The 18,805-nt window shown below is 43.7% G+C and overlaps 1 protein-coding gene across 1 annotated transcript in view; it reads left to right on the top strand.

Annotated features, from left to right (window-relative positions):
- Nucleotides 1-18,805, top strand: part of SLC45A4 (solute carrier family 45 member 4) — an 82,963-nt gene that overhangs the window by 48,353 nt on the left and 15,805 nt on the right. The window contains exon 3 of the mRNA XM_033155927.1: nt 1,547-2,207. Coding sequence (XP_033011818.1) covers nt 1,967-2,207 — 241 coding nt within the window. The 5' untranslated portion in view covers nt 1,547-1,966. The remainder of the gene's footprint in view (nt 1-1,546; nt 2,208-18,805) is intronic.

Genomic DNA, 18,805 nt, shown 5'->3' with positions numbered 1-18,805 from the left:
TCACAATGTTGAGGACATACAGGTGATACTCAAAAAAATTAGAATATCATGGAGAAGTTCATTTATTTCAGGAATCCAGGATCCATCTGTGTGTGGTGGCTCTGGATGCACTAACTCCAGCCTCAGTCCATGCCTTGTGAAAGTCCCCAACACATTTGAATGGTCCTTTCCTGACAATCCTCTCCAGGCTGTGGTCATCCCTGCTGCTTGTGCACCCTTTTCTTTCACATTTTCCCCTTCCGCATAACGTTCCATTAATGTGCTTTGACACAGCACTTTGGGAACATCCAACTTCTTCCGCAATTACCTTTTGAGGCTTTCCCTCCTTATGGAGGGTTTCAATGGTGGTTTTCTGCACAGCTGTCAGGTCAGCAGCCTTCCCCATGATTGTGATTCCTACTGACCCAGACTGGGAGACCATTTAAAGGCTCAGGAACCCTTTGCAGGTGTTATGGATTGAGTAGCTACTGCACCTTTTCACAATATTCTAATTTTCTGAGATTGTGAATTTGGGGTTTTCATCAGCTGTACGCCACAGTCATCACAATTATGACAAATAAAGGCTTGACATCTCGCGCTTTGCATGTCATGAGTCTGTCTCATATATTAGTTTCACCTTTTAAGTTGAATTCCTGAAATAAATGAACTTTTCCACGATATTCTAATTTTTTGAGTATCACCTGTATGTTGGATCCACCTTACTGAGTTCCCTGATTGAAGAAAATATAAATGTACTAAATAATATAATAAGAGTTACTTAACATGGAGCCATAGATTCCATGGAGCTATGTGTTCACAGTAAGAGCACAATTTGGGGACATGTCCATAAGCGTGGTGGAAGAGGCCTTGATTTGAGTTCATTTACATTCCTAGAACAGGGAGATGAGATGCAGCTCGTCTCAAGGTGCCCTAGTGGTCTGTGACTCGCAGGGTGGATTTGATTTAAATCAAATCGATTTAAATCACAAGTCAGTAAGACTTGATTTAAATCTTTTTTTTTACAGAAAGACTCGTTCTTGCTGGTATAATCTTAATATTTACATCCAGATGAAGGTTTCATTTTTGGAATAATACATTTTCAGAGTTGTTTTTACAGTTCTATCAAAAATTACTGATTTGGTTGTACTATTAGAAATACATAGACAGGTAATTATGAAATTATTGTGAGGTTTAATAAGTTAACTGTTTATATTTGGACAACTTTTCTGCTGTACTTTATTGGAAGGAGAAAAACAATCATTTCCTTAATAACAATTCAAACAATTTTATTTAACTAAAACTATAACATTATAGCACACGTATCCAGGTTTCTTAACTGATGTGGTTAAACAATTTTTTTAATAAGAAACTTAGGCTGAGTTTTAGCACACATGAAAAACTTAAAACAAATCCTTTGGACTATAGTGTAACTTAAATAGAAAATTATCTTTAGAAAGATTTTTCCTCCAAAAGCACTCTATTTTAAAAATCCAATTTAAATTTTAAAAATTAAATAATCATTGATATTTATCCACCCTGGTGACTTGCCTTTTGTCCTTCTTTGCAGATTAATCAGCCACTCGATGGGGATTACCAGTGGAGCAGCTCTTTGTGTCACCTTTCAACCTTTGTGTAGCAAACAAAACAACTTCAGCACCTCTTCAATAATAATTATGAAACTGGTATTAACTGAATGGCAATTATGGATTTTTAACTCTAGTTCACAGTAAGCAAAACGCAAGCCCAGCAAGCCATATGTTGAATTTCCTACCAAATAGCTTTTTGTTCCTCTGAATGTTTCAACGCCTACACACGAAATTGATGACGGAACCTGTTCGTAACGAGGGGAATTACAAATATTGCTTGCACGAGGAACGCGACGCCATCAGAAAGAGAAGACACCGTAACTTATCGTTAGAGATGATAGTGTTATTTATATAGATAGAATAAATAAATAAATATATAAATATATATTATATATATTTTTATGGTAATGAAAATGGCTCCCCAGAATGCTGACTCGGAATCTATGCAAGTTCAAGAGCTACCCGTGGTTCAGCTTCAGAAACCGGAAAACGAGAATGAGAGTAAGGAAGAGACCATAAGCGAAGGATCCATAGATCGGATACCTGTTCGTCTCTGGGTGATGCACGGGGCCGTGATGTTTGGCAGAGAGTTCTGTTACGCCATGGAGACAGCTTTGGTGACGCCAGTATTGTTACAAATTGGTAAGTGGAATTGCATAACCACGAGCAGTCGCCATCGTTCATCCTCTGTTATCCATGAAACAGCAGAACAAGTTGGCCCTCTGGAGGCGTTCTCTGATTTTGCTGTACACATCTCTTCAAGAGGCAAGCAGAGACCACGGCATACAAGCCACTGGTTCTCAGTAACCCACTCCTGTGTTGGAACCGTCAATCCACATCAGTGTAACCGGGAGCCATGCGGGTTGAGTGGATCATGCGATTACTTTCCATACCAGTGTCTAGGCTCCAAGGGAAGTGCCATGCTGACATGAGAAGTAACCCCATCATCCAGCCGCCCAACCCAGTTTGCCTCCCTGTGTTGCCAGCCGATCGCCATGCTGCAGCGGTTTATGGATCGGTCTCAAGTCAAAAGTAAGGGTAAAGGTAAAGGGACCCCTGACCATCAGGTCCAGTCGTGTCCGACTCTGGGGTTGCGGCGCTCATCTCGCTCTATAGGCCGAGGGAGCCGGCGTTTGTCCGCAGACAGCTTCCGGGTCATGTGGCCAGCATGACAAAGCCGCTTCTGGTGAACCAGAGCAGCGCACGGAAACGCCGTTTACCTTCCCGCCGGAGCGGTCCCTATTTATCTACTTGCACTTTGACGTGCTTTCGAACTGCTAGGTGGGCAGGAGCTGGGACCGAGCAACGGGAGCTCACCCCGTGGCAGGGATTCGAACCGCCGACCTTCTGATCAGCTAGCCCTAGACTCTGTGGTTTAACCCACAGCGCCACCTGGGTCCTTCAAGTCAAAAGTATCATTCAACAAAACCCTAGTTCAGGAAGGAATATCCAAACCCTACAAGGCTGGTATGGTGGGGTTGGGAGTTAGAAGGAACTGTAACCTTCACTGTATCAGGCAGGTTTGTAGGTATCATATGAAGAAATTAACTGATCCATTATTGGTGTGTTTGTGTTTCCTAAGAGTTAGCTTAATTTTTCTGCCTTCTGTGCCTTCCCTTTTCCTTTTTTTACCTTGCAAAACTTTTAGCTTCTGGCAAGGTGGATTTTATTTAAATCACGATTTAAATCGCTAGTCAGTAAAACTTGATTTAAAACTTTCGTTTTTACAAAAAGACTCATTCTTGCTGGTATAATCTTAATATTTACAACCATATGAAGGTTTCATTTTTGGAAAAATAAATTTTCAGAGTAGTTTTTACTGTTATATCAAAAATTACTGATTTAGTTATACTATTAGGAATACATAGACAGGTAATTATTAAATTATTGTGAGGTTTAATAAGTTAACTTTATATTTAGACAACTTTTCTGCTGTACTTTATTGGAAGGAGAAAAATAATGATTTCCTTAATAACAATTTAAACAACTTATTTAACTAAAACAATAACATTATAGCATTTGTATCCATTTGTTAACTGATGTGGTTAAAACTGTAACCTTCACTGTATCAGGCAGGTTTGTAGGTATCATATGAAGAAATTAACTGATCCATTATTGGTGTGTTTGTGTTTCCTAAGAGTTAGCTTAATTTTTCTGCCTTCTGTGCCTTCCCTTTTCCTTTTTTTACCTTGCAAAACTTTTAGCTTCTGGCAAGGTGGATTTTATTTAAATCACGATTTAAATCGCTAGTCAGTAAAACTTGATTTAAAACTTTCGTTTTTACAAAAAGACTCATTCTTGCTGGTATAATCTTAATATTTACAACCATATGAAGGTTTCATTTTTGGAAAAATAAATTTTCAGAGTAGTTTTTACTGTTATATCAAAAATTACTGATTTAGTTATACTATTAGGAATACATAGACAGGTAATTATTAAATTATTGTGAGGTTTAATAAGTTAACTTTATATTTAGACAACTTTTCTGCTGTACTTTATTGGAAGGAGAAAAATAATGATTTCCTTAATAACAATTTAAACAACTTATTTAACTAAAACAATAACATTATAGCATTTGTATCCATTTGTTAACTGATGTGGTTAAAACATTTTTAAAACAAGAAACTTAGACAGTTTTAGCACACATGAAAAACTTAAAACAAATCCTTATTTCTTTATGTATAGCCTTTGGACTCTAATGTAACTTAAATAGAAAATTATCTTTAGAAAGATTTTTCCTCCAAAAGCATTTTATTTTAAAAATCCAATTTAAATCAAAAAAATCCAATTTAAATTTTGAAAATCTGATTTATTTATTTTTAAAAAAATCCACCCTGGCTTCTGGTCAAGGCCGATATCACCAGCAGCACATCCAACTACCTGGCAATAGATACTGCTACATATTGCACTCCACTAAATTAAACTTAAGTCGCAATAGCGTTGATCTTCCAGTACCAAAGTCCATCTTCTTCCAAAGTTGATTCAGCTCTTGAAGTTCACGTTGTTGTTGTTGTTGTTCAGTCATTCATTCATGTCCGACTCTTCGTGACCCCATGGATCAGAGCACGCCAGGCACCCCTATCCTCAACTGCCTCCCGCAGTTTGGCCAAACTCATGTTAGTCGCTTCGAGAACACTGTCCAACCATCTCATCCTCTGTCGTCCCCTTCTCCTTGTGCCCTCCATCTTTCCCAACATCAGGGTCTTTTGCAGGGAGTCTTCTCTTCTCATGAGGTGGCCAAAGTACTGGAGCCTGAGCTTCAGGATCTGTCCTTCCAGTGAGCACTCAGGGCTGATTTCTTTAAGGATGGATAAGTTTGATCTTTTTGCAGTCCATGGGACTCTCAAGAGTCTCCTCCAGCACCATGATTCAAAAGCATCAATTCTTCAGCGATCAGTCTTCTTTATGGTCCAGCTCTCACTTCCATACATTACTGCTGGGAAAACCATAGCTTTAACTATACAGACATTTGTCAGCAAGGTGATGTCTCTACTTTTTAAGATGCCATCTAGGTTTGTCATTGCTTTCCTTCCAAGAAGCAGGCGTCTTTTAATTTCGTGACTGCTGTCACCATCTGCGGTGATCATGGAGGCCAAGAAAGTAAAATCTCTCACTGCCTCCATTTCTTCCCCTTCTATTTGCCAGGAGGTGATGGGACCAGTGGCCATGATCTTAGTTTTTTTGATGTTGAGCTTCAGACCATATTTTGCGCTCTCTTTCACCCTCATTAAAAGGTTCTTTCATTCCTCCTCACATTACTCAGTGACTAATACATATACCAGTGTCTCCTGATGGTTTGAAGCTGTTGCTTGTGCAATAGGAGTAATGCTTTGAATTAGATTTCAGTTTAGATGCTCCATACGTCTGATACCTGGGCTCGTAGAGCAGCAGACCGCAGGGCAGGTGCAAAGCCTAATGTAAGTCATCGTCTTTTTTTAAAAAGAAGCCCAGGTAGAACAGTAGATCATATTGCATTCGCATATGCAGAAGAAAAGGGGCCAAGTTGCTGTATGGCCTTGAGCAAGCCACATTTCTTACCTAACACTACCTCACACCGCGTTGCTTAGAAGCACCAATTTCGTTTTGAACCCTCAGGATAGTGCGGGAAATCTGAACAAATTAACTTACTTAAAATGACTCAAGGATGTCTACACAGAGCATTTGTAATGTTAACCTTAGAGTGTGACATGCATAGCATACGGGATAGTGGTTATCAAAAGGGATTGATCTAAGTTGGAAGTGATGTGCAGCTTTCAGTAGTGTTGAAGACTTTATCTTAAGATGCAAGACATGTCTCCCAATTAACTGCAGATCTCTCAGACAGATTATCCACAATGAGTGAACGTTCAGCGGTTTTGCTGCATAATTTAAAGCTGTCAAAAAAATATGGAGGCGTACAATAGTAGGCAGAGCTTCATTTGCGAAATGTTGCCTACAAATAGGGAGCTCAGCTTGCGAAATATTGGCCTGGAAAGGTGTTTGTGCCATAACTCTTCTCGGAAATCTTTAACGCCTCTCTTTGACCCCGGTGAGCTTAATCTGGCCGTAACTTGCCCAAAGACCCGTGGTTTGGATGGCTCAGAAGGAACCTCAGTTGGGAGGCAGGGCAGGCTTTTACACTCACCCAAGGGTGTGCCAGTGTTCTGGCGTTAGCAACTTAAAACTGCCCCTTGAGAATTGTGTGGGGCAGGTGTGCCTCCTGGCGAGAGACCGAGGTGAGCTGCCACATACCCTTTCGGGCAGGGTAGAAAATTGGGTGGTGTAACATCGGATAATTTTAACCTTTTGAATCGTAGGTTGGTTTCTATGCATCCCTCTCTGTTCTCTATCCAGGCAAGCACAAGGAGGTCAAGGACACAGTCTAGACAGGCAAAAACACTCAAGGAGGGTGCAGAGTTAAGAGGCGTGGCCAGGGAGAATTCCAAGGGAGGCCTGGGTAGCCGCATTGGGCCCCTAGACATGACGTTCCCCATCCCAATGGAGAATGCACTGAACCGGTCCTTGCTACAGATGGCATCATCTCCCTTGTCAAGGGAGCCTTTATCCCAGCAAGTAGGTAGATGCCAGGAGCAAGCCAGCGGGAAATCACACAAAGTTAGTGGAGTTAACTCTTTATTAGAAAAACAGCAACAGGATCTGCACAGGAGTGTCTGGACTAATGAGCACAGCATCTCCTCTCCGGCAGGTCTTGCCCCCGCGAAGCAGTTGCAGAGGCTGGAGGTTCCCACCTCCCCACAGCTGCCCAAGTCCCCTCTTCTCCAGGGTTTACCCCAAGCAATCTGAGACTGCGCTTTCTCCACTCTCTTCAGACCTCTCTTGGTTCTTTAGGGAGGAAGGGAGCTTGTCCCAGCAGGAGGGGGAGACACCCTGGCTTCTTTACCAGCTGCACTCATCCTTTCCCCTTGGCCTCCCTCCTCTTCTGCTTCAGCTTCTGTCGCTGATTCTGGACATTTCTCTACCATAGACTCCTCTCACTCACTAAGCCCGGTTGCCTCTTCAGCTTCAAACCCCTCCTCTTCCCAGTCTTCTCCCTTTGACCGCTCATCTTTGGCCAACCACTAATCCCCGGGCTTTGAGCCTTCTTCCCTTGGGAGTTCCCCAGCTGGCTCCTCCCCGCATTCCTCTGCACCCAGCCAGTCCAGTAGAGGAGTTATTTTATAGGCAGAGGAATTCTTAAGATATACAGTACTCATGCCATGATAGGTTCTGATATTTTTAAACAATGCCTGGTTACCATTTAGTCCTGGCCCTCACCTTCAGAAAAGGATGGGATAAAATGTAGATACAGTATTAGAAGAGGTGATAAGTGGGTCACAGTATTGCCTTCCTCTCTGTGACCTCAACGGTGATGCTCTCTACAGCCAGTGATCTGCTTCCAGGCTGTCCTCTAAAAAAAACAGGACCAAGCTATGCAAATTTAAGGGGAGCGACCTCATTCATGTGCTTGTGTGTAGAAACTCATACTATGCCTTGTTTTCAACATTGAAACCTGGACTCGTGCCCTCATCGCTTTGAGGTGTGTTGGCAAGTAAGTTTCAGCAGCCCCTCATTTACATAACTCTGCATGTTAAGTGGAGTGCTGCCGACATTTATATGTGCAGTTTCTGAAGACTTAATTGAGGACACTTCCACTGACATTCCATTGCAAAAATGCCTCCGCTGTGCTTGTGTTGTGGGTTTTTTTTTGTGACTTTCGAAATTGACTTGCAGTAACCCTGGTACCAGTTGCATGGAAGAGAACCTTTGACCTCCGCTAGATAGGTCTCTCCGAACAAACCCTCCATTGTGGCCATTCATTCGCACGTGTTCTTGTTCTAAACTGCGTTACCCTTCGAACAGTGCTTTCCCCAGATTAGTAGCTGGAAGCATGTAACCATATCCGGGGCCTTAGTGGCATAGCAACAAGGGGAAAGTAAGCCCTATTTTATCAGGCAGGTTTCTCTTGCATGACTTGCTTTTCTGTTGTTCTTAACCCCCCCAACCCCAGGCTAGCAACTTAAGAAGTAGGGGGGGGGGTGAATAGGAGTCGATTAGTGAATGTAGCACACTGGGAAGCATCGGTTCTCTGGCGTTAAAGGTGAGCATCCTAAGGAGGTGCAGATAATTTCCGGGAGAAGCAACAGCTCTTTCCACGTCTGGCTGCAGCCTGAGAAGGAGTTAGGGAATACACAGTGAGTGTCTCTCCCATGGTAGAGTGAGGATGTTGTGATCTACCATGGCACAGGGCAGGGTAACACAGCTCCCTTTCCCCATTGAAGTCTAGCTTTCTTGCATGCTAACTAGAGTTAATTGTTTTGTGAGTTATTAGTCAAAAAAGTAAGTCTGTAAAATGCACAAGAGTCCAGTTCTTGTTCCCGGTCCTCTTTGGGTCTTCAAGAACCAGCGAAATCTAAGCTTATTTTCTACCTTTAGGTGTGAAATTAAGTTTGCTGTCTGCCAAGCACAAGCATCCCTCTTGCTTGGTCGTTCTTTGAAGTGATGCAAACCACATTGGCCGCAGATGGTTCGTGATGATTTAAGTCGCTTGCAAGTTTGTTCTGTTTCCCAGTTTGGAAAGCTGGCGGCTAAAGCCGAACGAGTTCTTTAGCAAAGAGAAATCAAGACATACCTGCTCTGTGCCTTAACAAAAAAAAACAAAAAGAGCTTCATGTCGCTTCAAACAGGATTTCTACATTGTCAGGGGATTAAGCTGACTCAAGAATGCTCCACTTGAAATCCTCAGATATTGAGAATGACTTGAAACTGCGGCTCTGTGGTAAACCTGATTTCTTGCCTTTTGTCTTGCCAACTTCAAATTAAGCATGTCAAGAAGGATCGGTCCCATTTGGGATTCTGTGGCTTTCAGGTAAAAAATGCAGGTAAAGGGAAGCAACAACCCTGCTTAATCTTCTTGATGTTGGAAGAAGCAAATAGTTTTTTAACAACCCTTGATGGCCTGGGAGAGAGACTTTCTCCTTTTATATCCCATCAGCTGTGTATCTGAGCCACCTTGCGTTTAAAACGCTTACAGTATCCTGCTGTGTTTTTGCAGAGATTCTCAAATTTCAGCCACTTTGGAATCATCAGGTTTGACTTGCTGGGATGGGGGAGCAAAATCTCCTGCTGTGCTCCCCGTGCCCCTCCCCACTCCAAATAAAAATCAGTTTCTAAAATATGCTTGCAGGGGGGTTGTAGAAGGAGCAGACAGTAGACTAATGTAGCAGTATTAATTTTATCACTTCATTCAACCGGCATTGCTGAATTAACTTTATTAAGTGCTGCAAGGACAATGGCCCTTTTAATACCCTAAGCACTTATGGTCCTCCATTCATGAATGAGCTTCAGTCATCAACCGGCATATTATATAGAGTGCTTCCCAGAGCTGATTGTCTAAATAGCCAACCCCACACAGAATGAAGCCCCCACAGTTTTGCACTAAATAGGATTTGTGTATCTCGCTCACAGCTACAGGAAGCATCAGCTTCAATAAAGGCCACATGCCTCGGAAGTGGCAAACACTTTTTTTTTTTAAATGAAGCTTAGTTGGCAATTATTTTAGAACACCCTCCCAGTTCCAGGTTTTCAATGAACAGTGGGGGCTAAAGGGATTGATGGATCTATTGGAATGCTTGGAACGTATAGATCAGCAACTGCGTTCCCTTTTGACGACAAAAGAATTTGGGCGAGTGGTTCTTTTTTGTGTGTGTTTGGAGTGCAGTAAAACCACCTCCGAATACCCCAACTGTGGGTCACAAACACCCGGGGGGGGGGGGTTAGTCGCTGTGCATTCATCGCCATTGTTGGTTAGGTAATCGCAGGCCTTTTTGAAAGGATAACAAAGATTGCGTTTCGTTTTGTAATGGGTTGGTAAATACGGCGACTCAGTGGTTTCCTTTGCATAGTCTGCAGGAAACTTAAACCTTCCCTTTTGCTGTTCTGGTGTGTACTGCAACACCCACCCGCCCCCCAAATCAACTCATCTATAGAGAGAAGCCCCCCACACAACTACCGCAAGCCACCGGCATATGGCAAAGGATTCTAGGGCACATTCTTCATGGAAGGTGCTGGCCAGCCCATCATGCCTCCTCCCTGTTGGCTCATGTGTGTTCTTGATGTGACGCATCTAAATTCCCCTGCATCCTGTGGGGAGCTTGAGCTTCAGGTAAAGCTGTTCTGCGGATACTGATCATCTCATGGTGCTCAACTCCCAATAAGCTGCTTAAAAAACCCAGGGTTCCATCAGGCCTATTTGAAACCCCCACAGTACGTCATATGGAAATAAAACCCCTGAGCAAATCAAATAATATTTGAATTGCAAACAGAGACCATCCCAGGGCAGAACGTTGGTGAACTTGGGACCCAGAAGGTTTTGGAGGTGGGAAGAGATTTTAGCACGGAGCATGTGAACTTGCAGAAAAGAGCCGCGTTTAATGAGAAGAGATGGGAGAAGGATCCAGTCCTTGCTTCAACAAGTATATCGAAGTGAGCTTAATTGCTTTAAAGTCTAATATGAAAAATGGGTGCTGCTAATAGCATCACATTGCCCAAAACATGCAGGGCCTGTAGAGTACCTGGTTTGCGCACCCCTGGCATCTCCCCTGCCTGAAATTCAGGAGAGCCGCTGTCAGTCACTGGGCTATGTGGGTCAGTGGCCTAATGCCATCTTAAGACAATTCCCTATGTTCCCATTAATGCACACATTTTCGCTTTTGTGTTTTCCCATTCCCACATCTCCAAAAATTAGGGATCCAGTTTGGGTTTTGGGGGGGGGCACACTTTCATGGCATTCATCTTGACGCATTTTTGGAGCAGCATAGATTGCACCCTAACGCTTCTTAATACTAATTTCCATTTCTCTGTTTCTCTTTTGCAACAGCAAATACGTTAGAACCCTTTAATTTGGAACAAATGCAAACGGTTGTAGAACACGTGACATAAAATAGTATTCCTGCTTTTCCAGAAAATTGCAGCAGTTCACACTACTGTGCTCTCTCTCTCTCTCTCTCTTTGTTGTTCATTGTTTCATGGCACTCTATAGCATCCAGCTGCTTTTTTCATTGATTCTAGCAAAGTGTTCTCTAACCACATGTTTACAAAGGACGTTGGTTCTCTGTCTGATGTCATCAGTTTTGTTGTGCTGCCCCCACTGTTTCCCCCAAAAATATTTTAATTTCTCTTTCCTCTGCCAATAAACCACACACTGCTTCTTGGATCATTTTGGAAACCATTTTCATTAATCTCTGCCAAATTTTTTGGACAACTTATTCATTGTGAGTCCCTCCTTCTCAGCCCGCAGCATTTGCTGGCATTCCATCCAAGGGATAATGAGATCATTGCCCATAACTTGTATAAACAGGGTTCCCCCCCCCCAACTTTGAAATTGATATAGGTAATTCTCATTTTAGAGAGACAACTAAGGTTTTGTCAAGACAGATCAATATTGTCGTCCTGGTAGCAGGCCAGGGATTTTAACCCTGATAGTGACTCTGTGAGGTCCCAGAAAATAACCTGTTCGAAATACATACAGCCAGGTTTTGCCCCTAAAGCTTCCCCATCAAACTGTACTGTGTGCATTACCCTTATGGGAACTTGTTCCTAAATTGGTCAATATCCTTGGAATTGCAAAAAAAAAAAAAAGCAGCTCTGTTGAGCTTTGGGTAAACTGGGCTGCTGCATGTCTGTGGGCGACACATGTCATTAGAACTAATGTCTAATCTTTCAGCGAGAGCACTGCAGGCTTACATAACGCATGTGGCGCGTAAGTGGGGGCCTCATGTGCAGCCTGTGCGTTTTAATTACAGCCCTCCGGAGATGGGGAGGGGAAGATTATAGCACAGCGGGAAAAACCGAGCCCTTGCAGGCTAGCATCTCTCGTGGAGTATTCGGGAAGGTCCGTGTGATCTTCCAAGTGCCTCGCTGACCATTTGGGAAAGGCTTGATCCTTTTTTGGGGCAGGCCCAACTGTACCCACTGTATTTCCTTCCGTGCGTGGGGCAGTGCTGTCAAGTATTCAAGTATCCCATTTTCCCCGGGATTCTCCCTTATTTCAAGCAGTTTCCCGCTGCTCTCCCTTATTTTTTATTTCCCTTAAATTTTCCGTTTTTAATGGAAGCAGCTCCTCCCCTGCTGGCTAGGGACTGGGTGGGAAGACCTCGCCTACTTGGAGAGAAAAGCCTCAGCCCTCAAAGCAAGTGGGAGCCGTTTCCCGTGCTTACAGGGGGGTGTATTCCTCCCCCTGCATCAGCCCCTATCCGTTGCCACCGAGCCCCTCAGCCGGCCAATAGGGTTAGCTGGCGGGCGGAGCCTGGCAGCCTTTGAGCAGCTGCTGCTTCCTGTCCTGTTTTGATGGGATCAGACAAGAAGATGATGGGGCTCCATCGCGCGGAGCACATGGCTGCCCTCCTCTTTGTTGGCTGCCCTCATCTTTGCTCCGCTCCGAGCCCGAGGCCGCTTGGAGTTTACATTGCTGCTCCACCCACTTTTTGCTTCTGGCTCCGCCCACCACTGATATGTGACTGTGCCCGGGATAGGTGAGACTGCTGATCCCTTATTTTCAAACCCGAAACTTGACAGCTATGGTGTGGGGTGCTTGTGGGGTTTTTTTTTATTAATTTACTGATTTTTCCATGTATACTTCTTCTAACAATATATCTTTAACCATTTTTCATATTTCCACCCTCCTCCCCTGGACTTCCCCATACTCCCGTTTTGTTTTATTTCCGTATTGTTCACCCTGCGTATTGTTTCCCCAAAATTTCCCCAATACATACAGTCTTGTTTTTTGTTGTATACAGTTGTGATTGTTTACTCAAACCCTGCCAATGAGTCCATTTCTTTATGTTGCCTCTTCATATATGTTCCAAATGGTTCCCGTTCTCTTTCATTTATTTATTTTTCATATCATTTTTATTAGTTTTACAGTAATCCTTTCCATTGCAATATCTCCTCTTGGCTTTTTAGGGCCCTGACTTCCTTCAAACCTTCCTTATGATTTTCTATCTTTCATTTCAGATTTCTGCATTTTCACTATTTAACCGTTGCTTTAAAATAAAATAAAAAAACATTAAAACATCGTACATTCTTATTCTTATCTGCAGTGGTTTTTGTACTTTTCCTTACAAAGCTTCTTGCAACCCTACCAACGTATTTGATTGAATACAATTGTCTTTCAAGGTTCCCATTCTCTTTTAAAGTCTTTGTTGCCCTTTTCATGTAGTAGTTCTATTAGTTTTGCCAGTTCTGCATATCCCAGAAGTTTCCCTTGCCCATTATTCTTTCGTTGGTATTTCTTCTGTCTTCCAAGTTTGTGCTAATATAATTCTTGCCGCTGTTGTTGCATACATAAATACCGTAATTTCCAATTTTCTTTTTTTTACTTCTTGGTCTAAAATTCCTAGGAGGAATGCTTCTGGTTTCTTAACAAAAGTCTTTTTAAACATTTTTTTCAATTCATTATATATCATTTCCCAATAATCTCTAATCTTTTTTCATTCCTGACACATATGATAAAATGTACTATCTTTTTCTTTACATTTCCAAGTTTTTGATACCTTTTTATACGTTTTAACCACTTTCTCTGGTGTTATATACCATCTGTACATCATTTCCATATACTTCTCTTTCTGTAAGATACAATCTGTAAATTTTAGGGTCACCTTCCATATCTTTTCCCAATCTTCAAGTGACCTAAATCTTGAGCCCACTTTATTTGTGCTGACTTTACCATTTCATCTAACGTTTCCCCGTAAAGTAGGAGATTATGCTGGTTATCAGCTGCCTCCTGTACCTGTCACTCCAGCTGACTAACAGCGGTCCGTTGCAAAGTCAGCAAATTTCTCAGTGTGAGCATGTACACTGGGGCTTGGGGGGGCAGTTTACAGGTATTCACTAAGAGTCTCAAGGAATATGCATTGGAGATGGAAAAGGGGAGTTGGGGCTTTGACACACACCTGCCGGCATCCCCTCCCAACATTTTCTCGCCCAGATCCATCTCTGCTTTTTGTTTTTTAGTGAATTGAGATGAGCTTATCGCAAGGCCAGTGGCTGAGAATCGCAGAGGGAGGAGAGGGGGCCGTTGCTTGTGGCCTTCACATGAACATCTGGTTGACCACTTGTGAGAATGGAGTTCTGGCTAAGTTTAGCCTCTGGCCTGATCACAGCAACCAGGTTCTTATGATTGTAATTCGCATACAACAAAATTCAAATTCCGTGGACTCAAAAAGCAGTACTGCGGCAAACCTCTCTGAAACAAAACAGGGTTATCTTCCTTCCTTCCTTTTTTAAAAGCAGATTTATACTTGTTTTCTGTCAAAGAAACACAGAATTGGAAGGGACCCCAAGGGCCATCTCCTCCAACCCGATGCATTGCAAGAATCTTCTGCTCAACATGGGACTCTGACCCACGACCCTGAGATTAAGAATCTCATGCTCCATTGACTGAGCTGTCATTTGTGGTCCATTGTGCACCTACAAGCCACAAAGTGAGGCGAACACCCGATGCAGATGCCTGCTCAGTTTCATCCCACTGGCTGCCACCCAAATTCTTATTTCCCCCCAGCAATTCACAAGCCCTGGGAACTTGCTTTTTAAAATAAAGGCGGCTGTCAGGTTCCACTCTTGGGCAACGTTGCTGGTGACATGTATACCCTGCTCCTCTGCTGCCTTTTTGGCATGTACGTTCTGCCCCGACGGCTTTTTGTTGCACAGCCAATAAAACGTGACAATATCCAGCAGCATAACACTAACTTAGCTCGGTGTAGCACAGAAGGATGGCAGGGACCGCAGTGACAGGGTAGGATTCAGTGAAGAATGAGCAGATGGGATAATTGGCAGCAGGAAGGAGGGCTCTCAATTACCTCCACTGGCCTGTTGACCCCTTTCAGTGGGGCCTAATTGCTCCCTCGTCAGACTCCTCTTGGTTCTGTTGCATCAGTAATTCTGCAAGCATTTCATCTGGTCAAAGGCAAAACAGCTTAACCAAGGAGGGATGCTACTTGCTCAAGTACATATATTACTTGCAAACCAGTGGTGCTTCAGTACTCGGAGCCTCACTTCAGTTTAAACAAGGCCATTTACTTCAAAAGGAGGACTTAAGAAGATGTTTCATGCTTGCTCTGATCTCGTGGAGCAGCTCCATCCAAATGAAATGTTTGGGGAATGGCAAGAAGCAGGCAGCGTCCGCTTTGTGTTCTGCAGAAATACTTGTTTCCTGCATTTAAAAGCACATTGTTTTGGTCTTAGATCTCCCTGCTCCAAAGGTTTAAAGCGCTCTCTCTCTTTTTGTTTGCCCAGTAAAATATTTCAATTGTTCCTTCACTGACAGAATCATAGATCTGTAGATCCAGTTACAGGTGGGTAGCCGTGTTGGTCTGCCATAGTCAAAACAAAATCGAAAATTCTTTCTAGTAGCACCTTAGAGACCAACTGAGTTTGTTCCTGGTATGAGCTTTCGTGTGCATGCACACTTCTTCAGATCTGAAGCTCATACCAGGAACAAACTCAGTTGGTCTCTAAGGTGCTACTAGAAAGAATTATAGATCTGTAGAGTTGGAAGGGACCCCCAATGGTCAACCCCTTGCAATGCAGGAATCACAACTTACTCTGAATAGGTGCTATTGATAAACAACAGGGTTTCTTCCAGAGAATCATGGAACTGTGCTTTGTTAAGGGTGCTGGGAATTGTAGTTCTGTGAGGGATGAACTATAGCTCCCAGGACTTTTAAATGCATGGTGTAGATAGGCGCTTAGTTTTTTCTGCCTCCTGAAAAGTATTTAAAAAAAAAAAAAAAGAATAATAAAAACTACAACTCCCTTGCACCCTAATGGGAAGCAGTGCATTAAGAATGAGGCCTTTAAATCTTTTCTTGAAAATAGTGTGCCACTCCCTGCTCCTGATCTCCAACCTTGCACTTCAAAATCAGTAGGGTTGCTTGAGGGGAAGTTGACTGCTGGGTGCCAAACTCAATACAAGCTGGGTTCTGCACATGGCTTGTATTGTTAGAATTTCAAAACCGGGAGAGTTTGGTTTCTGCCCTCCTGTGGTTCCAAAATTGGAACTCCATCCACACTTCAGCTGCTTCTCCACAATCTCCTGAAAAGTAAAGGGTGGGTGGGTGGGTCTCGTTCTAGAAGTACCGTTTATGCTTCTGTAATGGTACAGGTTTGTGTGTCAGTAACTCAGGAAGTGGGTGCACAGACTTCATTCCTTCCCAAAAAAACTGCTCCCCAAAAAAACAGCCTCCGAGGACACAACCTTGATAACTAGATAAAAAATGGCCAGCGTTGGCAGCCTCCAAGGCACCTGGAATATAAGGAGGTGTCCTTGTTTCCACGTGGCAGATCTGAAACCTGAAAAGACAGAAATCTCACGCACGTTGCATCATTGAGCAAACCCGAGCGGGCAGCAGGTGGCAATTTCCACTGCCAAGCCTGTTCGGAGCAGCAGTCATTCGCCCGAATGGTCACGCAGGGTGTGTTCCCGTTGCTGGGTCACCCTCCAGATATAAAAGATACGCCCTGAGCCAACTCTGCAATTAACCTGTGCAATTGAAACACTCCCCTTGCCATAGCTGAGCAGCTTTCCACGAGAAGAGGGTGCAGTCGAACAATAAGGAAATCGCTTCCTTTGATTAGGATCTCGGTGGACAGGAGCCAAACCACCTTTCCTCCTCCTCTGCTCGTGAGCATCGTGTCAGTTTGCACGCCTGTGGAACTGAGCACGTGCAGAGTTCATTCCTCTTGTACTTGCTCGTATGGGGGCAGAGGGGAATTAAGGGCAAGTAGCCCATGTCCCTTGAGACCCTGCAAAGTGTTGGTGCTGACCTTTAAAGCCCTTGTAAACAGAAAATCCCAGGTGTGGGACTGCCCAGGCACCTGGCCCTTGGGGATAAGCCTACTGGTTTCTGCGGAGTTAAATAAAAAAAGTCCAGCCCCTGGAGCAAGGACAAGACAGGGTTTATTGCGCAATAGGTTACAGTCAAACTGCACATCTAGAGCAGCGTTACAAGAACTTTTAAAAACTCCTATCATATCCCAGAATACAGTTTGGAAACATTATCTGGGAGAGAACAATGGGATTCCAGCTGAGGGATATTAGCCCAGTGGCTTCCTGAAGCACCCAGAGATTACCTGCTGAGGCATTTCCCTGTGCAGTGGTCTCTCACCTACTGGATCATGGCGGAGAGATGGGTTCCCTTAAGGGCATCACTCCATACCCCAATGAGTTTGCTCAGGAGGAGACTTTGCTTGGGTGACCCCCCCCCCCAATAATTTCCGTAACACCCTAAACAGCCTCGGTCCAGTATACCTGAAGGAGCGTCTCCACCCCCATCGTTCTGCCCGGACACTTGAGGTCCAGCTCCGAGGGGCCTTCTGGTGGTTCCCTCCCTACGAGAAATGAGGTTACAGGGAACCAGGCAGAGGGCCTTTTCGCTAGTGTTCGCCCACCCTGTGGAACACCCTCCCACCAGATGTCAAGGAAATAAACAACTATCTGACTTTTAGAAGACATCTGAAGGCAGCCCTGTTTAGGGAACTTTTAAATTTCTGGTGTTTTATTGTGTTTTTAACATTTTGTTGGAAGCCACCCAGAATGACTGGGGAAACCCAGCCAGATGGGTGGGGTATAAATTACTTACTTACTTACTTACTTACTTACTTACTTACTTACTTACTTATTTATTTATTAACCTTGTGTTCGTGCATGAGCAGATCCTCCCAGGGGAGTGGATTTGTTTCTGCCAACCACTTCTGCCTTTCAAAATTGCGGGCTATGGAGTGTGTGTTACTCCCTATTACAGAGGCAAGGATTACCTTCACCCACGAATGCCGTTTTTGATAGCAGGCCTGTGTCTGCTGCAATCATAGCAAGCTGACTTGCACTGAGTCACGCCTTGCATCTGTTTGGCACGATATTGTCTACAGTCAAGTGTTCCTCAAACCTGGGTCTCCAGCTGTTGTTGGAACAAAACTCCCATCATTCCTAGCTAGCAGGACCGGTGGTCAGGGCTGATGGGAGTTGTAGTCCAAAAACAACTGGAAACCCAAGTTTGAGGAAACACTCTGCGCTATCTAGGATTACGGGCACGGGGGACACTCTCAGCCCCAGCTGGAGATACCAGGGATTGAACCTGCACCTTCTGCATGCCGAGCAGGCGCACTACCAACTGAGCTACAGGCTTCTCCAAGCCAGAGCCAGGATAGCTCCATTGGTAGAACAATGAGACTCTTAATCTCAGGGTCATGGGTTTGAGTCCTACCTTGGGCAACAAATTGCTGCGTTTCAGGGGGTTGGACTAGATGACCCACGTGATCCCTTCCAACCCTTCCAAATGCTGCTCCCAATTTTTCTGGGTGAGAACACCCAAGAGGAGGGGAAACAAAATAGAAAATTCTTTCCAGTAGCACCTTAGAGACCAACTGAGTTTGTTCTTGGTATGAGCTTTCGTGTGCATGCACACTTCTTCAGATACAAGAGGAGGGGGTGAGTCCTCAGCAGTTCAGTTGTTAGAACCATAGAATTATAGAGTTGGGGGGAGCGGAGGATCATCTAGTAAGTAAGTAAGTAAATTTTTATTTATACCCCGTTCTCCCCAGCCAAGACTGGGCTCAGGGCAGCTAACATCAAATACCAAATACATTAAAACACTGTCAAACAATTGATTAAAATACAGCTTAAAAATTAGAATCAGGGTAAAATTAAATGACTGCCCACGAATTACAACCATAGGGGTCGGGAACCTCCATATTGGTCCCACATGAGC

This window comes from Lacerta agilis, chromosome 7 (genome assembly GCF_009819535.1).
Source record: "Lacerta agilis isolate rLacAgi1 chromosome 7, rLacAgi1.pri, whole genome shotgun sequence".
NCBI classification, from domain to species: domain Eukaryota; kingdom Metazoa; phylum Chordata; class Lepidosauria; order Squamata; family Lacertidae; genus Lacerta; species Lacerta agilis.
The sequence above is the reverse complement of the archived record's forward strand: the minus strand, read 5'-3'. Positions and strand labels throughout refer to the sequence as shown.